General features: G+C 52.4%; 1 protein-coding gene across 1 annotated transcript; it reads left to right on the top strand.

The window, feature by feature from the left end:
- The first annotated feature begins 327 nt into the window (after window positions 1-327).
- Window positions 328-10,519, top strand: mfn2 (mitofusin 2). Its single transcript, XM_042345761.1, has 18 exons — window positions 328-411; window positions 1,989-2,167; window positions 2,327-2,462; window positions 2,681-2,843; window positions 3,170-3,294; window positions 3,664-3,772; window positions 3,865-3,972; window positions 4,073-4,226; window positions 4,412-4,479; window positions 5,325-5,446; window positions 5,586-5,712; window positions 5,923-6,027; window positions 6,278-6,380; window positions 6,471-6,691; window positions 6,818-6,973; window positions 7,112-7,308; window positions 7,778-7,912; window positions 8,910-10,519. The coding sequence occupies exons 2-18, from the start codon at window positions 1,993-1,995 to the stop codon at window positions 8,977-8,979; spliced, it is 2,274 nt and encodes a 757-aa protein (XP_042201695.1). The 5' UTR covers window positions 328-411; window positions 1,989-1,992; the 3' UTR covers window positions 8,980-10,519.
- Window positions 10,520-21,974: the final 11,455 nt, after the last annotated feature.

Here is a 21,974-nt window from a genome sequence, read left to right as displayed (position 1 = left end):
CCCCCACCACAGGGTCCTGCCCCCCCCCACAGGGTCCTGCCCCCCCCCCCCCCCCAGGGTCCTGCCCCCCCTCGAGGTGGTTTCATGCCCTGACTGACTGCCGCTGAGGTCTGACACCACAGGTCGTCATCGCTCACAGTGACCTGACCGCCCGCTTGTGGCGCACAGTGATGACGCAATGATGGCGCCGGGAAGCAGCGCCGCTGAGGGGAGGCCGCAGCCCGGAGTAGCCCACTGACCGCAGCCTCCGGCCCCCCGGCCCGGCCCGGCCCGCCCCGCCCCCCGCCACCACCACCACCCCCGAGCCGCCGCTTTTCCCTTCGCCGCTGACCGCCCGCCTGAGCCGCCTACCGCCCGGGCTGAGGCCGAGGCCTGGCCACAGGGTGAAGCTCTCGCCGCCGCCAACACAAGGTCAGACAGAGGCCCGAGGCCCCGAACCCGCCCGAACCCGCCCCGCGCGCTCACTGTGAGCATCTCAGCTAAAGCCATCAGTGAGTGTGGCGAATCTGCTCAGTTACCCGCTCCGGTTACCCGCTCAGTAAGGTCCAGTTATCCGCTCAGTAAAGGTCCGGTTATCCGCTCAGTGAAGGTCCGGTTATCCGCTCAGTGAAGGTCCGGTTATCCGCTCAGTGAAGGTCCGGTTATCCGCTCAGTGAAGGTCCGGTTATCCGCTCGGTAAAGGTCCGGTTACCCGCTCAGTAAAGGTCCGGTTACCCGCTCGGTAAAGGTCCGGTTGCCCGCTCGGTCCATACTCAGTGAACTGCTCACTGTTTCGTGCACAAAATATACAGTAAATTCACATTACAGTGAAGCACTTTGGAGACGTGCGGAAGATGTGATAGTGGCGCTATATCAAATGCAAGGATTATTATTACAAGGCGTGGACGAGGCAGCCCCGAGGCTGGGGCTGGACATCAGGGCAGGAGCGAGAGTCGTGCGTGACCAGATGTGCATTTATGTTTAGAGAGTGTGAGGGAGGTCTGGACGCAGCACCCAGAGCGAGCATGAACCAAGACAGCGCAGGAAGGCCTCTGTTCTCCAGGTTTGGGAAGAGAAATTGGTAACGAATAATTAATTGGAGTCCTGCAGCCTAGTGGTTAGATCACTCGCCTCGCAAGAGAGAGGACCTGGGTTCGATTCCCGTGCAGGGCGAGACCTTAGGCAAGTTGGCTTTCTCCACGCGACTTAGCAGTAAGTGGGAACACAGTTGTTAGTCGTTTGGTGGATCGCTTCTCTCGGGATAATAATCCCTTAAGAAAAAAAATAAAAAAAAATTTGGTCACACAATCCATGACTGCGGGACACTGCTGCACACAATTGGCTGCCTTGTTTTGCCCACAAAATATACAGTCAATTCACTTTACAGTATATTTTATGAAATGCTTTGAAATGATAACGTGCTATATCAAATGCAAAAATTATAATGAAGAAGCTGTGAAGTGACCATGACATTAATGCTAGTGTAACACTAGCTGCTAAAGATTAACAAACAATGTACAGCATTGATACAGGCTACACAGCCTCACGAGTCTGTGTTGGTGTTTATACTGCACATGATTTTCCACCCACTCCTTTACTCAAAATATAATATCTTGTAAATATGCAATAAGTAGATATCATCTTTCTTTTGTATTTCTACCTGGTGGAAATGCCAGTGGATCAGGCGTCTGCAGTGTACAGCGACTGTCCAGCTCTGTGATCAGAATGCTGTGGCTGGCACTGAGACATTTATGGCTGAACAGTGTGATTTACTGTGCGTGAGTGCAAAGCGAGGATAAGGATAAGGATTTGGACTATGAATGTCTGGTGCTGGTGACAGTGAGGGGACTGTTTGTGTGACTCTCACACTTCAGAAGAAGCAATGCAGCGAGTTTGGCTTTGTGTTGTGATGCTGTTGTCAACCTGACCATCTCTGCTCTGTCCCAGAGCCTTGGGACATCCTCCAGACATGAAAGGCACTATACAAATTTAATTTGTTGTTGTTCCAGAGCCATGTCCCTGATGTTCTCCCGCTCAAGCTCAGTTGCAGTTGGGAAAAAGGACAAGCGACTGATGGCGGAGGCAAACGTGTCGCCGCTCAAACACTTTGTCACAGCCAAGAAGAAGATCAACGGGATCTTTGAGCAGCTCGCTGCGTACATCAAGGAAAGTGCGGCTTTCCTGCAAGGTGGGTCTTGGTCACGTGTAGTTACTGTACATGGGCCGGGGGACAGTGAGGTGCAGTGTGGGGGTAGGGAAGGAGGATCTGCCTCAGAGACACACGCACTCGTGCGAGTGAGGAATTACCAGATGTGGTCAATGCTGTTGCTGTTTCCTGTCTGTACAGAAACTTACCAGAATGAGGAGCTGGATCCTGTCACCATGGAGGAGCAGGTGCTGGAGGTAAAGGGCTACTTGTCCAAGGTCGGGGGTATCAGTGAGGTGTTGGCTCGACGGCACATGAAGGTGGCGTTCTTCGGCAGGTAGGGGTGTACCCAGGTGTCCTGAGAGTTTCCTCCGACTGTATGGTTTCTTTGGTAATACCCTCCGACCGCACATACATACACACACATCAGCCTCCATCCATACAACTGTGAGGGGCTCCAAGATGTTATTCTAAGTAAAGAGCGCTGTATAAATGCCACTGTATGCAGCCTGGCTGGCTGGTATCATGGTGACGTGACGTGCTGTGTTTGCGCAGGACGAGCAATGGGAAAAGCACGGTGATTAATGCCATGCTGTGGGATAAGGTGCTGCCTTCAGGAATCGGTCACACCACAAACTGCTTTCTGCGGGTGGAGGGCACAGATGGCAATGAATCCTATTTACTGACGGATGGATCGGAAGAGAAGAAGAGCATAAAGGTGAATAATCAAGAGCTCAGTCCTAATGGCGTTGGATCTAGACTGTGTGGTACTAAGGTTCCTTGATTCCCACACTCCCTCCCTGCCCCTCGCTCCCCCCGCCCCTTGCCTCCCCCTTCCTGCCCCTGCAGCCACTCCATGCCCCCCACACCCCCTCCCTGCCATTCCCCCTCTCTGCCACTTCCCCCGCCCCACCCATGCCCTCCCTGCTCCCCGCAGCCCCTCCCTGCCCCTCACCCCCCCTCCCTGCCCCTTGGGGGGGATCCATACGCAGGGAGCTGGGGGTGATTTTGGGCCTCGTGCTGACGGGAGTGATTCTCTCACAGACGGTGAACCAGTTGGCACATGCGCTACACCAGGATGAGCTGCTGGATGCCGGGAGCCTGGTGTCCGTTATGTGGCCGAAGCTGAAGTGCGCTCTGCTGCGTGATGACCTGGTGCTGATGGACAGGTGAGGTGTGGGGAGGTGGGGGTTGCTGTGTCCGAGCGGCCTGTGCAACCTGTGCAACCTGCATTTTTAAAGTTTATATTTTGACTAAAATACAGTATTTAAGAATTTGTGCAAATCTATGAGAATCTTCCAGCTCAGCATAATAAACAATCATCCTTGCACTCGATGTAGTGACTCTTAACAATGCAGCGCTCCCCCAGCACTGCCTGAACACCAGCCTAGACTGCGAGCTCAAAGTCCCCACGTGGACCTTGAACCCAAACTTCTGACTCAAGTGCTACCGACTGAGCCAGGTTGACAGCCTAACACGTTAACCTGTATCAATACCAGCTCCTAAGCTGAGCTCACCTCGGCTGCTCTCTCTTGCAGCCCGGGCATTGATGTTACCACTGAGCTGGACAGCTGGATCGACCGCTTCTGTCTGGATGCAGATGTGTTTGTGCTGGTGGCAAACTCTGAGTCGACACTGATGCAGACGGTAAGAGTTACTGAGACCTCGTATCAACTTCAGTAACCAGACAGCGTCCAGGGGTCTGTGAGCATGATATAATGCTCTCTCTCTCTCTCTAGGAGAAGCAGTTCTTTCACAAAGTGAACGAACGCCTATCGCAGCCTAATATTTTCATCTTGAACAACCGCTGGGATGCGTCTGCGTCTGAGCCCGAGTATATGGATGAGGTGAGTGGGGCGTGGGGGAGTGGCACTGCGGGGAGGGGCGTAACCATGTGGAGCAACATGGCCTTGCAGGGACTGTAACTGTCACCCCCCGCCCCAGCAGGTGCGGAGGCAGCACATGGATCGCTGCAGCAGTTTCCTGGTGGAGGAGCTGGGGGTGGTGGACCGTGCACAGGCTAGCGACAGGATCTTCTTTGTATCAGCTAAAGAGGTGCTGAACGCTCGCATCCAGAAAGCACAAGGACTGCCGGAGGGAGGTATGGGGGTGTCGCCGGTGGGAAGGGAAGAGGTGCCTGGGGGAGGGTGGTGCGAGGTTGTGCCGGGGTGAGGGAGGGGAGTGATGGGGTTACTGGGTAGTGAGGGAGCGCCCAATGTGGGGAGTGGTGCTGAACTTTGGTTGGCTGTTGTTGTTGCCCAGGCTAACGCTTGTGGTTGTGAGCAGGTGGGGCGCTGGCCGAGGGCTTCCAGGCGAGAATGTTTGAATTCCAGAACTTCGAGCGAAGATTTGAGGTGAGTGACTTGGAATGAGAGGGTTGGGGAGTGGATGTGTCGGCCTGTCGCTGTCCTTTTCTGTCTCGACTCTCTCTAGAGGAATTTTTATTCTGTAATTTAGTTTAGGTCAGGGCTTCTTGTTCCAGCACAATGCCAGAGGGAATGCCCCATCCACAGAGGTCCTGACCTTCGGAGGAGACGTCACACTGAAGTCATTAAATACACATTAAATATCCCCTGACACTACCTGAAAAAATAAGGGAATTTTTTCCTTGTATCCTGGTCAACAATCTTCCAATTAAAGTTGGCCATTAATTTCATGGCTGTCTGTGGGACCCAAGGGGTTATATACTAAATAATAAAAAAAATTAAGGAATTATTACCCCCAGAAAACCAATCCGTCAATTGACCAACAAGCCGGTTCCTACTTACTGCTTGGCGTGTGGAGTAAGGAAAAATGCGTGTGGAGGCATGTGGAGGAAGGAAACATGCCCAACGTTTCGCCTTGCCCGGGAATTGAATCCAGGTCCTCTCGCTTAAGGGTTTAAGATGATGAGATAAATATAATAATGATGCTTGGATTTGATGAATTTGCGCATGTCAGGAGAAACTCCCTTCTCAGTTTAACTGGCTTCTCAGGCTGCACAGGGAGCAGGCGGGACCTCAGTTTAATGTCTCATCTGAAGGACGGTACCTCAAACAATGTCGCGCCACCAGCACTGCTCTGCGGCATCAGCCTGGACTGTGAGCTCAATGCCGCGATGTGGGGGGCTTGAATCCACAACCTCCCGACTGCGAGATGAGTGTACAATAGACTGAGCCGGATGGATTGCTGGCTCTGAACTGTCCCGTGCTCCCTGCAGGAATGTATCTCGCAATCTGCCGTCAAGACCAAGTTCGAGCAGCATACGGTGCGAGCCAAGCAGATCTCTGAAGCTCTCCGGCAGATCATGGATTCTGTCCACGTCTCTGCAGCTGAACAGAGGTAGCGTGTCAGGCTGTGGTGGGGGAAGGGGCTGCTGTGGGGGGAGCGCTCAGCACCACAAGTTACACTTGTGTTCGAGTTGGGAATAACCTTGTGTGTGTGTGTGTGTGTGCGTGGGTGTGTCTGTGTTTTGCTGCAGGATCCATTGTTTGGAGCAGAGGGAGGAACGACAGGACCGGCTGGAGTTCATCGAGAAGCAGCTGGATTTACTGAGCCAGGACTGTAAATCCAAGATCAAACACATCACAGAGGAGGTGGAGAGACAGGTGAGGGGCTGAGGGGAGTGAGCGAGGGAGGACCTGATGTGATATAGTGAGGGAGGAGCTGAGGGCAGGGAGAGAGGGGCTGAGGGGAGGGAGTGAGGAGCTGAGGTGAGCGAGGGAGGGGCTGAGGGGAGTGAGGGAGGGGCTGAGGGTAGGGAGTTGGGGACCGGGCTGCCTTGGGATTCACATTTCATGATATTTTGTGCGTTTCAGGTCTCGAACGCGATGGCGGAGGAAATCCGTCGCCTCTCTGTTCTGGTGGATGATTTTCAGATGGATTTCCATCCTTCCTCCGTGGTGCTGAGGGTTTACAAGAACGTGAGTCTGGGCTATTGGGGAGTGGGGGCTGGAGCTGGGGAGGGACTGATGAGGGGGAAGGCCTGGTGTGTGGGGAAGGGACTGGGGTGGGAGGGGTAGGCGCTAGGCCTCTGGGAAGCTACTGTCACAGCCTGTTCTGACCTTCGGCCTCTCCCAGATTGTTTAAGCGCTGTGAGACACTACGCTGTGTGAGGGGAAGAGCTATATGAATACAGGTGGTTGTTGTAACCTACTGTGTTGCTCTTCGCAGGAGCTGCACAAGCACATCGAGGAGGGGCTGGGACGTAACATGTCCGATCGCTGCTCTGTGACCATCACGACCACCCTGCAGGACACCCAGCAGGAGATGATCGGTGAGTGTGAGCGGGTGCAGCCACGGTGACGAGATCGCTGGCTCTGCGCTCACTACACTCTGTGCTCACTACACTCTGTGTCTCTCACAGACGGGCTGAAGCCCCTGCTGCCCCCAAAGGTGCGAGGCCAGGTGGACGCGCTGATCCCACGCCAGCGCTTCAGCCTGAGCTACGACCTGAACTGCGACAAACTCTGCTCCGACTTCCAAGAGGACGTGGACTTCCACTTCTCGCTCGGGTGGACCATGCTCGTCAACCGCTTCCTGGGGCCAAAGGGCGGCCGCCGGGCCCTGATGGGATACAGTGAGCAGGTTAGTATAAGACAGCGCTGGCACAGGAGATACTCCCCCCACCCCCCCCACCAAATCCCGTCCCCTCAAACTCCGCCTCCTCAATTTCCCACTCCCTCAAACCTCTCACCGTGTTGTCACTCGTAGGTGCAGCGCCCGATGCCCCTGACCCCAGTTGGTGCGAGCCTCCCGCCGCTACCCCAGGGCTCCATGACGCAGGAGGAACTCATGGTCTCCATGGTGACGGGATTGGCATCACTGACATCACGGACGTCGATGGGAATAATCCTGGTTGGAGGCGTGGTGAGTGATCACTGCAGCTGTGCTCGCCGTGTGTGACCTGTCCAGCTAGGGCTGGTGCTGTAATGCCGGTGTGTGTAATGGGAGTGTGTGTAACTGGGCTCGTATAGCCGCTGTGTGTGTAACTGCCGTGTGTTACAGGTGTGGAAGGCCGTGGGCTGGCGGCTGATCGCGCTCAGCGTGGGGATGTACGGGCTCCTGTATGTGTATGAACGGCTGACATGGACGACGAGGGCCAAGGAGCGAGTGTTCAAACGCCAGTTTGTGGAGTACGCCAGCGAGAAGCTGCAACTCATTGTCAGCTACACAGGCTCTAACTGCAGTCACCAGGTGCAGCAGTGAGTATCCTTGCACCCTCCTTGCCTGCCCCCTCCCTTGCCCACCCCTACTCTTACCTGCCCCCTCACCCACCAGGAATAAAGCATATTGTAAACAGAATATTGCCTGTCCCTTACAGGGAGTTCTGGGCAGACATTGTGGAGTCCTGTAGCTCAGTGGTTAGAGCACTCGCTTTGCAAGTGAGAGACCTGAGTTCAATTCCAGGCAGAGGGCGAAACCTTGGGCAAGTTTCCTTACTCCACACAGAGCCTAATAATAATCCCTCCAAAACCAAAAACAATAGTAAATTGGTCATTTTCAATCTACGACTGTTTGTGGGACATTGCTGTGCGCAATTGGCTGCCGCGTTCGCCCACAAATATACAGTCAATTCACTTTACAGTGTGTTCTGTGAAAAGCACTCTATGCAAATGCAGGGATTATTATTATTATTACCCCTGTCTCTGACTTTCTACCTCTCTCACGCAGGGAGCTGGCTGGCACATTTGCACAGCTATGTCAGCAGGTGGACATCACACGTCAGAACCTGGACGACGAGATTAAAGGCCTGAATAAGAAGATTGAATTGTTGGACACGCTTCAGGGCAAAGCCAAGCTGCTCCGGTGGGTCCCTCGCTCTGGGCCTGAGTTTGCGGTTGAGTGAGTGTGTGTTTGGGGTGAGTGTGTGTGAGTTTGGGGTGAGTGTGTGTGAGTTTGGGTGTGTGAGTTTGGGTGTGTGAGTTTGGGGTGTGTGTGTTTGGGGTGAGTATGTGTGTGTTTGGGGTGAGTGTGTGTGTTTGGGGTGAGTGTGTGTGTGTTTGGGGTGAGTTTGTGTGTTTGGGGTGAGTGTGTGTGTTTGGGGTGAGTGTGTGTGTGTTTGGGGTGAGTGTGTGTGTGTTTGGGGTGAGTGTGTGTGTGTTTGGGGTGAGTGTGTGTGTGTTTGGGGTGAGTGAGTTTGGGGTGTGTGAGTTTGGGGTGTGTGAGTTTGGGGGGGTGTGTGTGAGTTTGGGGGGTGTGTGTGGTGTTTGGGGGAGTGTGTGTGTGTTTGGGGGTGTGTGTGTGTGGGGGTGTGTGTGTTTGGGGTGAGTGTGTGTGTGTTTGGGGTGTGTGTGTTTGGGGTGTGTGTTTGGTGTGTGGTTTGGGGTGAGTGTGGTGTGGTGTGTGTGTTTGGGGTGAGTGTGTGTGGTGGTGTTTGTGGGGGTGAGTGTGTGTGTGGGTGGGGGGGTGAGTGAGTGTGCAGGGGGGTGAGTGTGTGAAACACACTGGCTGAAGTAGAATCCATAATAGCTTTTTAAAGGGAATTTAGAAATATTGGAAAAGAAAAGTATTCACCGAATGTGCCAGCAACACACTGAGCTGACAGGGGATCACATTACTGGTCTGTGCTGGGAACTATGTCAGTCTGTGATTGGGATGAAGTTTCCAGACTGCAGTCTGATTGTGTTCCCTTGTGACAGATCACTGACATCCTTTCTACAGGCTCTTTTTGATTTGAGCCAAGAGAAACAACCCCACAAATACAGTGAGCCAGTGAGTTCACAGCTGTTGTGGGAGGTCGCTGTGCGCAGATTGGCAGGGTGTCAAAGGCTGCATACAAAATGTAATTGTTGTTCTCTTTCAGGAACAAGGCTGGCTGGTTAGACAGTGAACTCAACATGTTCACCCACCAGTACTTGGAGCAGAGCCGATGAGAGCAGCTCCCCTGAGCCTGGTGGGGGAAGAGGGGAAAGGGGTAGTGCTGATGCTGAAGCCAAGTGCCGAGCTCCTGGAATGGCAGAAATTGCTCAGGTTTTTAACTGGTTTGTTTCCTGACTCTGGTCATATAGTAAAGGCCTACAGAGACTTGTATTAAACCAGTTAGTTACCTCCTGACTAATCCCTGTAATGCATGACTGGAGAAAGTGTAAAGATGCGTTGATTCTCAGCTTCGGAAGCGACTAGTTTAAACCCAAACCGCTCCTGAATTCCGGGATCAGTTCACTTAAATGCATGTTGTCGATGTCCTCCTGCTGATCAGCAATGGTGACGTTTCCTTACACTCGGAGCTTGTTGTGTTAAAGGCCGTTATCGCGTCCGTCAAATCTTCCACATTCTGGTTTGTTCCGTATGCAGGGATGAGTGAGCGGTTGTGACTGCGCCCCCAAGTAACCTCGGACTTTGAGTAAAACTGCTTTATTTGATGAAAACATTGTATTTAACTCCCACTTTATGTGAGAGAGACTGTGAGTTAGAGAAAGAGATAAACTCTCCCCCCCTCCCCCCCACCTTGTTTTGCCCACATAATTGAGTAAAAACAAGGTGATTTTCCAGTGTATCAGTGCTGCTGTACTTAATTTTGAGGATTTTCAGCCTCAGTGGGCACCAACTCTGAGGTTTGGTTTGATTCTGAGTTATAATTTGCTGCCAAGTGTTTGGATATCAGGGTATACTTTACCTTGCACTTATATCCCGCACAACATGTGCATACTCATTCTCCTACCCCACCCCACACCATCTCCGCCACCCAGTCATGCTGTGCCCTCAGGTGGTTGCTGTCAGAGGAATCTCTACCCCTAAATAATAGTAAATACGACACTGAAATATATTATAATGCTTGCAGTTTATTATAAATAAAACCATGAAACTTGAACTGGTTGAAGAGCTTACAGTGTGAGAGGAAGTGTCATTTAAAGCAATCAATCCAGCTGTTGTGCACTTACAATTCGGGGAGAGTCTGGGGAATAAACTGTGAACAGGAAGATGTTCATTAGCATTCATTCAAATACCGTGTGACACTACTGATTCGTCAGCGGTTCTTGGAATAAACATGCACTATCTGTGTTGGGAAAGCTGAGTGTTTTTCCAAGTAATTTTGCTGGTAAGATTTCAACTTTGTTCTAAATAAGGCTAAAGTCCTGTGAAATGTAAGCCTCTTTAATCCAAATGTATAACCCAGAGTATTGAGAGGAAGGTGCAGCTGTACCCTGGTTTTGTCAGGTTTAATGTCACTGAGAGGCTAATGTGTAGCCTTGATCAGATTGTGACCATTATGTAGAACGGATGAGTTCGGTGCTGCTGCTCAGACTGGAGTTTAGTCCCCGATTGGAACAAAGTCTGTTGTGAAAGTGTTTATTTAAAGTTCGGGAGAAGAGTAAATGCACACAACCAGATTCCCGATGCGAGTGTCTTTGTGCTGCTGGTACTATTATTTGTTTAAAAATGAAAACGTACAATAAATTAATATATAAACCATCGCTTGTGTGCTTCATTTCTGTATCCACAAACCTCGGCTCTTTCCAGCCTCAGGAGATTAAAAATGTTAATAATTTGGTGACTCAATCCACGGCTCTGTGTGTGTGTGTGTGTGTGTGTGGGGGGGGGGGAGGGACGTTGCTGTACGCAATTGGCTGCCGCGTTTTCCCCGCAAAATACACAGTCGCCACACCTTACGGTACAGCGCGCGAAGGGCTTTGAGATGTCGCGACGATGTGATGAGGCGCCTTATCAAACAGTCACTTAACACCCGACTGCTGCGGCTGAGCCGGGGATACAACAACAGCTTACACACGTACACAGAGGCTTGAGGGCGGGGCAGCGTCTCGGAGCGCGTGACGCAGACCCGGGGGTGGGTGGGTGGGGGCAACACCACAGCACAATGATATTTTGTAGGGCATTTGAGGTCAGGAGGACCTCTCAACAGTGATCACCTCAACGTGGACATCAGTGCTCAGGTGACGCAGCGAGAGCAGCAACTGTCTGTCTCCCGGTCACCCCGGCAACAGGCCCCGCCCCTGCCCGCGGTCACCCCGGCAACAGGCCCCGCCCCTGCCCGCGGTCACCCCGGCAACAAGCCCCGCCCCTGCCCGCGATCACCCTGGCAACAGGCCCCGCCCCTGCCCGCGGTCACCCCGGCAACTGGCGCGCGGGGTGGGCGGGGCTTGTAACCGCCGCTCACAGCCGGGGAGCGGGAGGCCTGAGGCCGGGGAGCGGGAGGCCTGAGGCCGGGGAGCGGGAGGCCTGAGGCCGGGGAGCGGGAGGCCTGAGGCCGGGGAGCGGGATGCGCTACAGTCAGGCGCTGTTGGAGCTTCGGGATCAGAACCAGCGGCAGCTGCAGCGCCTGAGGAGCGGCCGCCGGGAGCTGGGGGCGGCAGGGCTTGAGCGGCAGGTACATCCCCGCCGCCGGGGCTGCGGCCTGTGGGTTTGGGCCCCGCGCGGGCCCGGGCTAAGCCGAAGGGAGCCGCGGTGTCAGAAGCTACGGCCTGATCACCCAGTCACTACACAAGATACCCAGTCATTACACAAAACACCCAGTCATTACACAAAACACCCAGTCACTACACAAAGCATGTGGTCACTACACTTTATAGTGAGTCTGGTGAAGCTTTGAGACATTTGGCGATGCGATAACGTGCATCAAAAGTAAGGATTGTTATTATTTATTGTCATTACCCCAGAGCGACGCTGCCTCGGGGAAGAGTCAGCGTTTGACAGATCAAACCAGTGACGGAGGAAGGATTCCTGAGGAGTTTGTGATCAGGGTGTCTCCGGGGAGGAGGGCCGTGGCCAGAGCCACACTCTGCTCCCCAGGGAGGGACAGAGCCACGCATGAGCGACTGAGGCCCAGCAATGGTGGCCCGGCCTGGCTGGCTCTTGGCAGAGAGAATATCCAGCCTGGTGGGCATCGCGGTGCAGTACAGACTAACCCAGCCCTGAGACAGCTATCAACAGTGAATTCCCCCAGACTTGGGAGCCTAACGCGGGCCAAGACCCCGTCACGGCCAAAGCTTGCGACCGGTTTCCACCAACAACCATTGAGTGGCTCCAGGGGAAGGGACGTCTTTAAAAGCTCAACTCCTTTCAGACAGTTCCCTGTGAGCAGACAGGCCGGACAGCCAGAGGCTCCCAATGCACAGCAAATGGCTGCAAGGCCAAGGCACTGGGCAACTTCAGCCCCAGCCCAGAGCCCGTTCGGCAGCCCCCAGGACTGTTCCCGTCTCTCACATTCCTTTGGTCAGGGTGGGTGGCTGAGGCCTGGGACTGGGCCAGGGCCGAGGACGGCCTCCTATAGGAACCGGCTGCTGACTGAAGGAAACGAACATGCGACAGAACTGTTCAGAGAGGATGAGAAACCCAAACCCATTCTGGCTGCCGCTAGTGACCACGCTGCGAGGGTAAGAGAGCACAGTCATGCACTTCATTTCACTTCGTTATTGACCGCACTTTCAGTCATCTCACACAGACACCCTTGGCTCCCCCACTCCCAGTGTGACTGTCCTTGAGGCTGTCCCTTCATCTTGCTCCCTTCCATCCATTGCCTCTCCCCTTTGACCGCGCCTTCAGCCACCCTCCACCCTTCCTGATCCCAACTCCTACTCAGGTCCAAATCATTTGACTGTCCAGGACTCTGGGACCTCCTCCCGACATGAAAGGCGCTGTGTAAATGTAATGTAATTTGTTGTCGTTATAACTGTCAATGATTACCAGGCTGGTGTGGGACAGGTGACATTCTTGTTGCCAGACGAGGAGCAGGTGCCGAGGGCCGGTGATCGGTCACTGCAGCCATTACTGGGCTATGACTGGATCGCAGGTAACATACACTGGGAACATTACAATCTGCGCGGGTTGTAGTTCAGGGACATGCCTCTTATTTGTATTACAATACAATACATAGTTAGATTTGTATAGAGCCTTTCACGTCAGGAGAACATCCCAAGACGCTGAACAGTCCGGCATTTGGACCCAAACTGGGGGTATTATAAATTTTGTACAAGTGTGTTTATAATAAAGTTTGTCAATGTATGGGACAGGCTCCCCAGGGAAGATGGTGGAAGCTGAAAGTGTTGTTCGTTTCAAGAACAAATTAGATAGATTTCCGTTAGGAAATAATATCTCGGGATACAGTGTATAGTGTACAGTGTGTGGTCACACACACACAGCAGGACCCTGGTCAGGTGAACGCTAATGCGATACTGCTATTGTGCCTAAGGTCTCATGGACATTGACTGCTCGTTGTCAGAAAGAGCTGAACAGTATTTCACAGATCTGCAGGATTTCCGTCGGGTGAACAAGGAGGAATGTATCCGCGAGGAATACTTGGAGTAAGTTCCATCATCACGCTTTCAGCCTCTGTGCCCCAAAACTCTAACATTTCCTCTATCCCTCCGCTTTCCGCTTCCACCATGCTTACGGTTACCTCCCCCTCCCCCCAGCTCGGTGGAACTCTATCCTGCATGAGGGGCCCTGTGTAAGTTGTTGTTGTAACTGTGGATTTCTCGGCACTGCCCTGGCACAGCACCCACCATTCGCAACAGTGACCGTTTAACGGGGAAAGCCGCTGATGGCTGCTGTACTGTACCCATCACCTCTTTGTGTTTTACTGTCAGAGCAGGACAGAGGGACCCGGGAACGTCCGAGTGGAAGCTGGCAGAATGAGGAGCTGGATCCCAGCCGGACACCTCACCAGTGTGAGTGACTCCGGCTCCTGGACACAGTGTTACACTGTGGGCAGGAAACAGGCAGGACAGCAGTAGCTGGAGGAGAGGAGATCAGATCAGTTGGAATGTGATGGTTATGTGTTTAGAGTTCAGCAGAAAAAACAAGGAGAGGGAAACAGGAAGAGTCCCATAGCTCACCTCACAAGTGAGAGGACATGGGTTCAGTTCACGGGCAGAGCAAAACTTTAGGCAAGTTTCCTAACTCCATACACCTCTGTTTACCTAGCAGTAAGTTGTAACCCGGATGTTAGTCAGTTGACGGGGACAATAATCCGTTCAAATAATAATAATTTGGTCACTCAATCCACGAGTGTTTGTGGGACACTGCTGTGTGCAATTGGCTGCCACATTTCTCCCACAAAATATAATCAAGTCACTTGACAGTACAGTCTGTGAAGTGCTTTGAAACGTCTTAAAGACTTGATAAGGTGCTATATCAAATGTAAGGATTGTTATTATTATTAAAGAGGGCCGGAGGCTGAGGCCCTGAGGAAATGAGATGGTCTGTTTCAGGGGGCGGGGGAGAGGTGTTAAGGAAACTGCGATGGGGCAGGTGTCTGTACCAATGGAGCTAAGTTTCAAGGGAACAACGACTGGATATCACTTTGTGTTGTGTTTAAACTTAATTAGCAGTAACTCTGTATCGAATCGAATCAAATGCGTTTGATTTGCTGTGTGTCTCCGTCAGGCTCTCACTGTTTCCGTGTCAACAGTCGGCTGTTTGTGACTCCACTGGACCCCGAGGCGGCCTGTCCTGTGTGTAAGACCCCCAAAGCCAAGAGGCCCCACACCCGACAGGAGCCGGCCTACATCCGGTGAGACTGGGTCAGGGATCCCTCCTCCCTCAACTCCGGAACTCTCCCTCAATCCCTCAGCCTTGCCTCCCTCCCTCCCCACTTTCAAATCCCAGCGAAAGACCTTCCCCTTTGATCGTGCTTACGGTCACCTCCCCCTTCCCTTTCCTTCTGGCTCGCTGTCAGACTCCGCCACTGTCAAGGGCGCTATATAAATGCAAGCTGTTTTTATGTTTACTGCTTTTGGTGAATTTTTCTCCATTCGTGCATTAGCCAGATCTAGACCTGAAGTTCACACTGTATTACTGTGAAATAATAATAATAATCTTCGCATTTGATATCACTTCTTCGAGACGCCTCAAAGCGCTTCACAGAAAATACTGCAAGTGAATTGACTGTATATTTTATGAACGAAACTCGGCAGCCAATTGCGCACAGCAGTGTCCCACAGACAGTCGTGGATTGAATGACCACATTATTATTAGTAAGTTTTTTTTGTGTTAGTGGCTTGAGGAGTGTTGGAGGCAGGCTGGCTCCGAGCGAGGCTTGTGCTGGGTTCTGATTACACTATTATTTGTGGTTACAGAGTGAGTATACCTAGGTCCACACTGCTCGCTCCGTACCAGTACCGGGCTCACCGCAGGAAGAGCTTTGACGCCAGCGACAGCCTCTCGTTGCCGTCGGTAAGTTTGCTTCTGAGGAGCAACAACAGATGATAATAATAATCCTTGCTTTTGATATAGTGCCTTACCTTCTTTGGTCTTCGAGACGTCTCAAAGCGCTTCACAAAATATACTGTGAAGTGAATTGATTCTATATTCTGTGGACAATATTCCTGATGGGACGAGAATTGCAGGCAGGATCTGATCTCATCCCGAAAACAATCTGCAGACACTGCCTGAAGAGTGCTGCAGCTGGTCTATTTCCTGTTGGGATTTTACATAGAATGTCAGGGTGCGAAACAGACCACTCAGTTTAACTAATCCGTACCAGATTTTATACTCACACACAAGTCTCTACCTCTCTCCCCCGCCTCTCCTCTACCCCTTGATTCCCTTCTTCATGTTTTAACAAATCTTCAGGACAAATTAATGTGTCTCACCTTGCAGTATATTGTGTGCAGATGATACAGTCTCACAACCTGAATTCCCCCAGTATTTCTCTTCTGTTTTCTTTCCCCATCACAACCCCCCACCCTCCGCCAGTTCTGCCGGTGTTGCTTTGAGTCTGACACACACTGATTCTCTCTCTCTCTCTGCAGCACTGTTTGCTAGGCTGGGAGAGTGCCCGGCCGGCAATCACTCCCGCAGCCAGCAGCCTAGACCTGCATAGCAGCCTGTCCCTGGGGGCCGCTCCCCCCTGCCTCAGCCTCAGCACCGCCAACCTGGTAAGGTGGGGAGGGGTGAGTGTTGTGTGCGTACGAAGAGTGTGTGCAGTTGTGGGGGAGGAGAAAGACCCGTCATTTGTCGGGACTTGTTGGAATAGTGAGCATGGTTTCACCAGAATATCTGGATTGAAGGTTAATGATGTGTAATATTTCTCAGAATATGATTCAGTTTTGTTTATGAACACACCTGAGTTTAACCTTTTATTGATCAAATCAGGTGATTATCATATAATAATAATAATGATCCTTGCATTTCATATAGCGCTTTTCACATCATCTCGACATCTCAAAGCGCTTCACAGACTGTAAAGTGAATTGACTGTATATTTGTGGGCGAAACGCGGCAGCCAATTGCGCACAGCAGCGTCCCATTACATAGTTTACATATTATAACCTAACAAGCTGCCTGTGTAGCAACCTATTTTTCCTGGACAGCACGGTCGCTAATGTTCAATGGGATGTGTGTTTTGCAGGGTGGGGCAACGTCACGAGTGACTGGAGGCATGAGATCAGATGAGCTGATGGATATGTCGCGCTCCGCTAACTACCAGCTCCAGCGACTGATGAACAACCAGCCTCAGGCCACCTTCCTTCCTGGGAATTAGCAGTTGCTGGCCTAACAGAATGTGGGCACATGTGGTGGGGGGAGAGGAATGAGGAGCAACTGCAGTGAGTGCTTTGGGAGGAGTCAGACCAGCGAACAGCAAGGAGACAGGAGTTGTGGATTCGGTGTGCTTCAAGCTTATTGTAAATCAGCCCATGAGCTTTGGTTTCTGGTTGAAATCAGTCAGCAAAGTGTGCTGGAAATGACGTGCTCATTAATTACAAATATTAGAGTCTGTATCTGGTAGCGTGTGTGTCTGGTAGCGTGTGTGTCTGTTAAGGTGTGTGTTACGGTGCATGAGTGTCTTAGGGTGCGTGAGTGTAAGGGTGCGTGAGTGTTAGGGTATGTATGTGTTAGGGTGTGTGAGTGCGGTTCAGTGACGTGTAGCATTGAGCTACTCAGCAAATGGACACGGCTGTGTGTGAGGTTACATATTACAGACTGTTAGTCTCATAAATTGGCGGTGCTGATCATTGCACTTATCAAATCACAAGTGATTATTGGTAATGAAAATGATTTAATGGCATGATAATAATATTTCTTGGAAATTAATTAATATAGTGCCTTATTGAAACGTATCAAAATGTTTCACAAAACTTTCAAAGTGTAGCGATTGTATTTGTAGGCAAATTTGTGATGTGCTGCGACTATATAAGACGATGAAACAATTGATGGTCGAGGCTATGTCTGTAATGGGTGGGGGTGTTGGTGGCGGAGAGGGTGAAGGAAGCTGTGGTTTGTTGGGCCTCTGGGTTAAGAGTATTGGCAGGGAGCTGATGCCTATCCAGCCTGGGACAGTTATGGTCCATCCTTCCATAATCTTGTCTACAAAACTGCTACGAAGCCTCCGATTGATTGAAGTGGATTCTGAACTTGGTGCAGTTTGTGCCTTTCTGCATCCGCTGCGCTGAAACCCGAGCAGCAATCTGTGACAATCGCTGAACATTCTGCGCCTGCACGCGTCTGACCAAAACAAGTACAGCTCCACAGTTTGGGACTGTCCCTTCCAACCTGTATTCCAGCAAGCGATTGCTCATCTTGCACTTTCAATTAAACAGAAACCTTGACTCTCCGACACGCGCACGTGACGAATAATGGGGATAACCGACTGTGGCCGAAACTTCAACAAAGAGGAGAGCTTCCAGAACGCTGCCGCTGGAACACATCTGGTGCGCGCGCGCGCACGCGCACGCCCTGCCGTCCCAGGCCGGAGCTGGTGGCTGAGAGCTCTGGGCCGACCCGGTCTGGATCACCATCCACCTGTCATTCCAGCTGCAGTTTGTGGGGCCGCACAAAAGTTTTTGCCATTTTAAAAAAAAATAACCCCTCTAATAAACAGCTGAGTGTCCTGAGTGGGGGGGGCGGGGCCGTGCGGCCGTCACTCCCAGTGATTGACAGCAGCGGCGGGCGGAACCCCGCCCCCCGGGGGGGGCGGGGTTCCGCCCGCCGCTGCTGTCAATCACTGGGAGTGACTGCCGCACGGCCCCGCCCCCTCAGAGGGGGACACGGCGCACGCGCGCCGCCGCGGTTGCCAGGTGACGGCGTCCTGTTTGAGGGCTCGAGCGCGCGGCGATGGCGGGAAGGCGCGGGCGGTGGCGGCTGCTCCTGGTGCTGGTCACGGCCCACGTCGCGGGCGGCGGCCATTCGTGGCCAGAGCTCAGCCAGGAAGCGGGTGTAGTGACCGTCGGGGATGGCCGGGGCCGCTGGCTCTCCCCTTACCGAGGTACGGCAGCTCCGGGCCCTCGGCCTCACAGGGGGCCCCCGTCGCGGTCGGTGCAATTTGATGAGAGCGTTTTTTTTTTTCTGACGCTCCGACAGAAGTGCTTCATAGGCCCATTCTGTAAGGTGTAGTGGCTGTCTTGTTGTAGGTGAGCCGGGCAGCCGACCACTGCACACAGCGACAGCCCGACAATAGTCAATGACGTCAATGGCAAATTTTATCGGCGTGTGTGGGGGTGGGGTGGGGGGGTGTGTGGAGGTGTGTGCGTGGGGGGGTGGGTGTATGTGTGGTGGGGGGGGTTGTGTGGGTGGGGGGGTGTGGGGGGTGTGTGTGGGAGGTGGGTGTGTGTGTGTGTGGTGGGGGGGTGTGTGTGTGTGTGGTGGGGTGTGTGTGGGGGGGGGGTTGTGTGGGTGTGGGGGTGTGTGTGGGAGGTGGGTGTGTGTGGGGGTGTGTGTGGGGTGGGTGTGTGTGTGTGTGGGGGGGGGTGTGTGTGTGGGGGGGGTGTGGGTGAGGGTGTGAGTGGGGTGGGGGTATGGGGGGTGTGGGTGGGGGGAAAGGAGATTGTTGGTCTGGACTCCAGGGGAGAGTTCTCTTTTCCAATAGTGTAAATGGGATCTTTAACATTCACCTGAACTGACACAGATGGGAGTTCAGTTCAATGTCCCATCCGAAGGACAACTGCTTCAGTAATGCAGAGCTCTCCCTCCCCCCCCCCAGCACTGCACTGAAGCATCAGTGAGCTCAAAGTCCTAACTCGGGGCTTGCGGGGCCACGCGGGGGGTGTCTGACACATGACAGCTGCTTAAGAATCCCCCAAATCAAACTGACAATTCCACATATTCATTCAAACGCAGACTTTCCCAAACTGGCACTCTTTCCCATATTAACACACACGAAGACCTAATCGCTCGGAGGCAAAACGTGCTATTAAGTCCACGGGGTGTAACAGTGAGCAGCTTTCTGGAAGGTTGTGCTGTGCTCTGCTCCGCAGACAGCGTTGATTTCCGCTGGAACGAGTGGCAGCCGTGGGTGTGCATGTGCGACATCCACAAGCGAGCTCGGATCCGCCACTTTGTCGTCTCGTCGGCTCAAGCGGATCTGAACCTGACCCGGAGTGACTTCTGGCAGGAGAGGCCGTGCTCCACTCGCGATTGCCCGACCTGCAGGAGGGACGAGTGTCCCGCGGGGAGCAGCCGTCTGAAAATGTCATGGTTCAACCGCCCGGACCGGACAGACACCGCCTCCTGGCTGTTCCCCACCAGCCACTCCCGGTTGCCCAGCGGCGACAGGCGAGGCTTCGGTGTCCGCGGAGGCGGCCCGAATTCCTACGAGAGTTTGCCGGTGATCGACGACGTGGGGTAGATAGTGTGGCACAGCGGCCACAATGTGCCAGATTCAGGGTTTTGTTAAATTATTATCAGAAATAAAAGTTACGGTGCTCGGGACTACCCCCAGCTCATTGCTGTGTGTGTGTGTGTGGTGTGTGTTGGGGGGGGGGGGGGAGAAGAAAATTAGCGGGTGAATGGTGGGGGGGATGGGTGCCTGAGCTATTTAGGAGCTCAAATATAAAGGTCAGGATGCACTGATCAGGTATGGGCTCTCACTGGGGGGGAGGAGGGGGGGGGCTGTCACTGGCGCCTCTTCAGCAAACTCCTTTCTCCATACGCCTGTTTCCCTGACTGGCAGTTTGCCAAAGTCGGTTGGTCTGTGGCTGATTGATCCGTCTTATCATTGTGTGCGAATGAGAAATCAAACTGATTGCTGATTGATTTCAGGACTGACACATAGTGAGAGCCAGTGACGCTGATAGGCACATTCACACACCATTCGCACAGCATTCACGCTCACTGCTGCTCACACCCACCCACAGTGCTCACACTCACTGCTCCTCAGGGGTTTGTGCTCCCTCCAGCCGTTTTCTCAAGAGGAAAAGAGATGGAAAGAGCAGGTTGGCTGCTGAAGGCTGTTGCCCTCTGTCATCTGTTCTCAGTGGAAGCTCAGGTCAGTAACTAGTTCCTTCAGTGAGTGAGTGATATCCTGGTCCCACATGGCCTCACCTCTCACTCACTCTCTTTCTCTAACGTTAAAACACACAGTGTATTTGTGGAATAGTTACTGATTGTTGTGGGCAAGTGACTGCGTGTCCGTGAGTCTCTCTGTGTGTGTGTGTGTGTGTGTGTCTCTCTCTGTGGGTGTCTCTCTCTGTGGGTGTCTCTCTGTTCCTCTTTCTCAATCCGTTTTGTTAAAAACAATGTTAAAAAAAAACGCATTCCAAGCTGAACTTAACACAGACAAAGCTAAACAGCAATGACGACTCGACAACGAACAACAAAAATTACATTTGTAAAGTGCCTTTCAAGTCGGGAGGATGTCTCAAGGCGATGACTCACTCAACAACTCTTGTCAGTCAAGTCAGCGCTGATCCCAGGCAGTGGGCAGATTATACAGTTTATTCAGTTTAGGGGTGGGGGGGAGACAGAGAGATGAGGGGTGTGGGGCAGCAATTTAGATCAGGTCAGGTGTGTAGGGAATAGTTACAGGCTGAGGAAACTCAGTGTGATTTGTTGTCAGTTTCCCAGCAGTGTATATAGGGGCTGCATGTGTGTGTCTGTCTGGGTGGGGGGGGGGTTTTGGGGGGTGGGCTGGGTGTGTGTGTGTCTGGCGATGTTCTGCGCTCTGTCACGGAGCGGGGGATTTCAGTAGACAATGATAATAATAGTCCTTGCATTTGAAAGTAGCATCTTATCAAGTCTCAAAGCACTTCACAGAATATTTTGTAAAGTAAATTGACCGTGTATATTGTGGGAAAAACTATCATTGGGGGTTATATTGATGATGTTACTGGTGACTCTGTTGACTATTATTGAGTTCTATGGGAAGGTGATCTTGCTTAAGGCGTGTGTATGTGACACATACTGAGCTGCTGTGGATGAAAGCAAAGTCATTTCTATGAAAGGCGACTCACTCACCATTGCCGTAAATAAATGATGATAAATGATGAGTTTATGGTAAAGTGCTGACCTCACGTTTTCCCCAACCTGACCCCCCCCCCCCTGCTCCACACACACAGCTCCCCTATCCCCCCCCCACACACACAGCCCTCTGCACACGTGTGTCCCCCACCACACACACACAGCCCCCCACTCTCTCTGAAAGTCCATCTCAGAGTCCCTTCATTTCCCCCTCCCCCCTATATCTTTGTGACCTCTGTGCATTCAGGAGACAGTTTTTCACCCAAAGTGTAGTGGAAATCTAGAACTCTCTCCCACAAAAGGTTGTGGATGCTGGATCCATCCACATTTTCAAGACAGAGATGGATAGATATTTCTTAGAGACAGGATATCAAGGGATATGGGACAAGGGTGGGAAATTGGAATTGAGGTACAAATCAGCCATGATCTTATAGAATGGTGGAGCACGCTCGAGGGGCTGAATGGCCGACTCATGTTTCTATGTTTCTAAGACTTGCCTCTCTGGGAGGTCGGTGCAGGGTACACGTGAACACAGACAGGTTTCTGTGAACAGTTAATGCTCTGAGAAACCAATTGAATAGAAACCACACGCATTACGAAATACAAGTCAGCCTGTTAGTCTGAACTCAGTCACGGTGACTGATTGAGTCAATGGCGGTGAGGTTGGTGCAGTGTGCTGCTATCTGTCTCACTCTGAGTCCCCACACATGGACACACACACACTGACAGTATGGAA

The sequence above is a fragment of the Callorhinchus milii genome, unplaced genomic scaffold (genome assembly GCF_018977255.1).
Source record: "Callorhinchus milii isolate IMCB2004 unplaced genomic scaffold, IMCB_Cmil_1.0 Scaffold90, whole genome shotgun sequence".
Classification (NCBI taxonomy): Eukaryota; Metazoa; Chordata; class Chondrichthyes; order Chimaeriformes; family Callorhinchidae; genus Callorhinchus; species Callorhinchus milii.
Note: the sequence above shows the minus strand (reverse complement) of the source record. Positions and strands in the feature narration are given on the sequence as shown.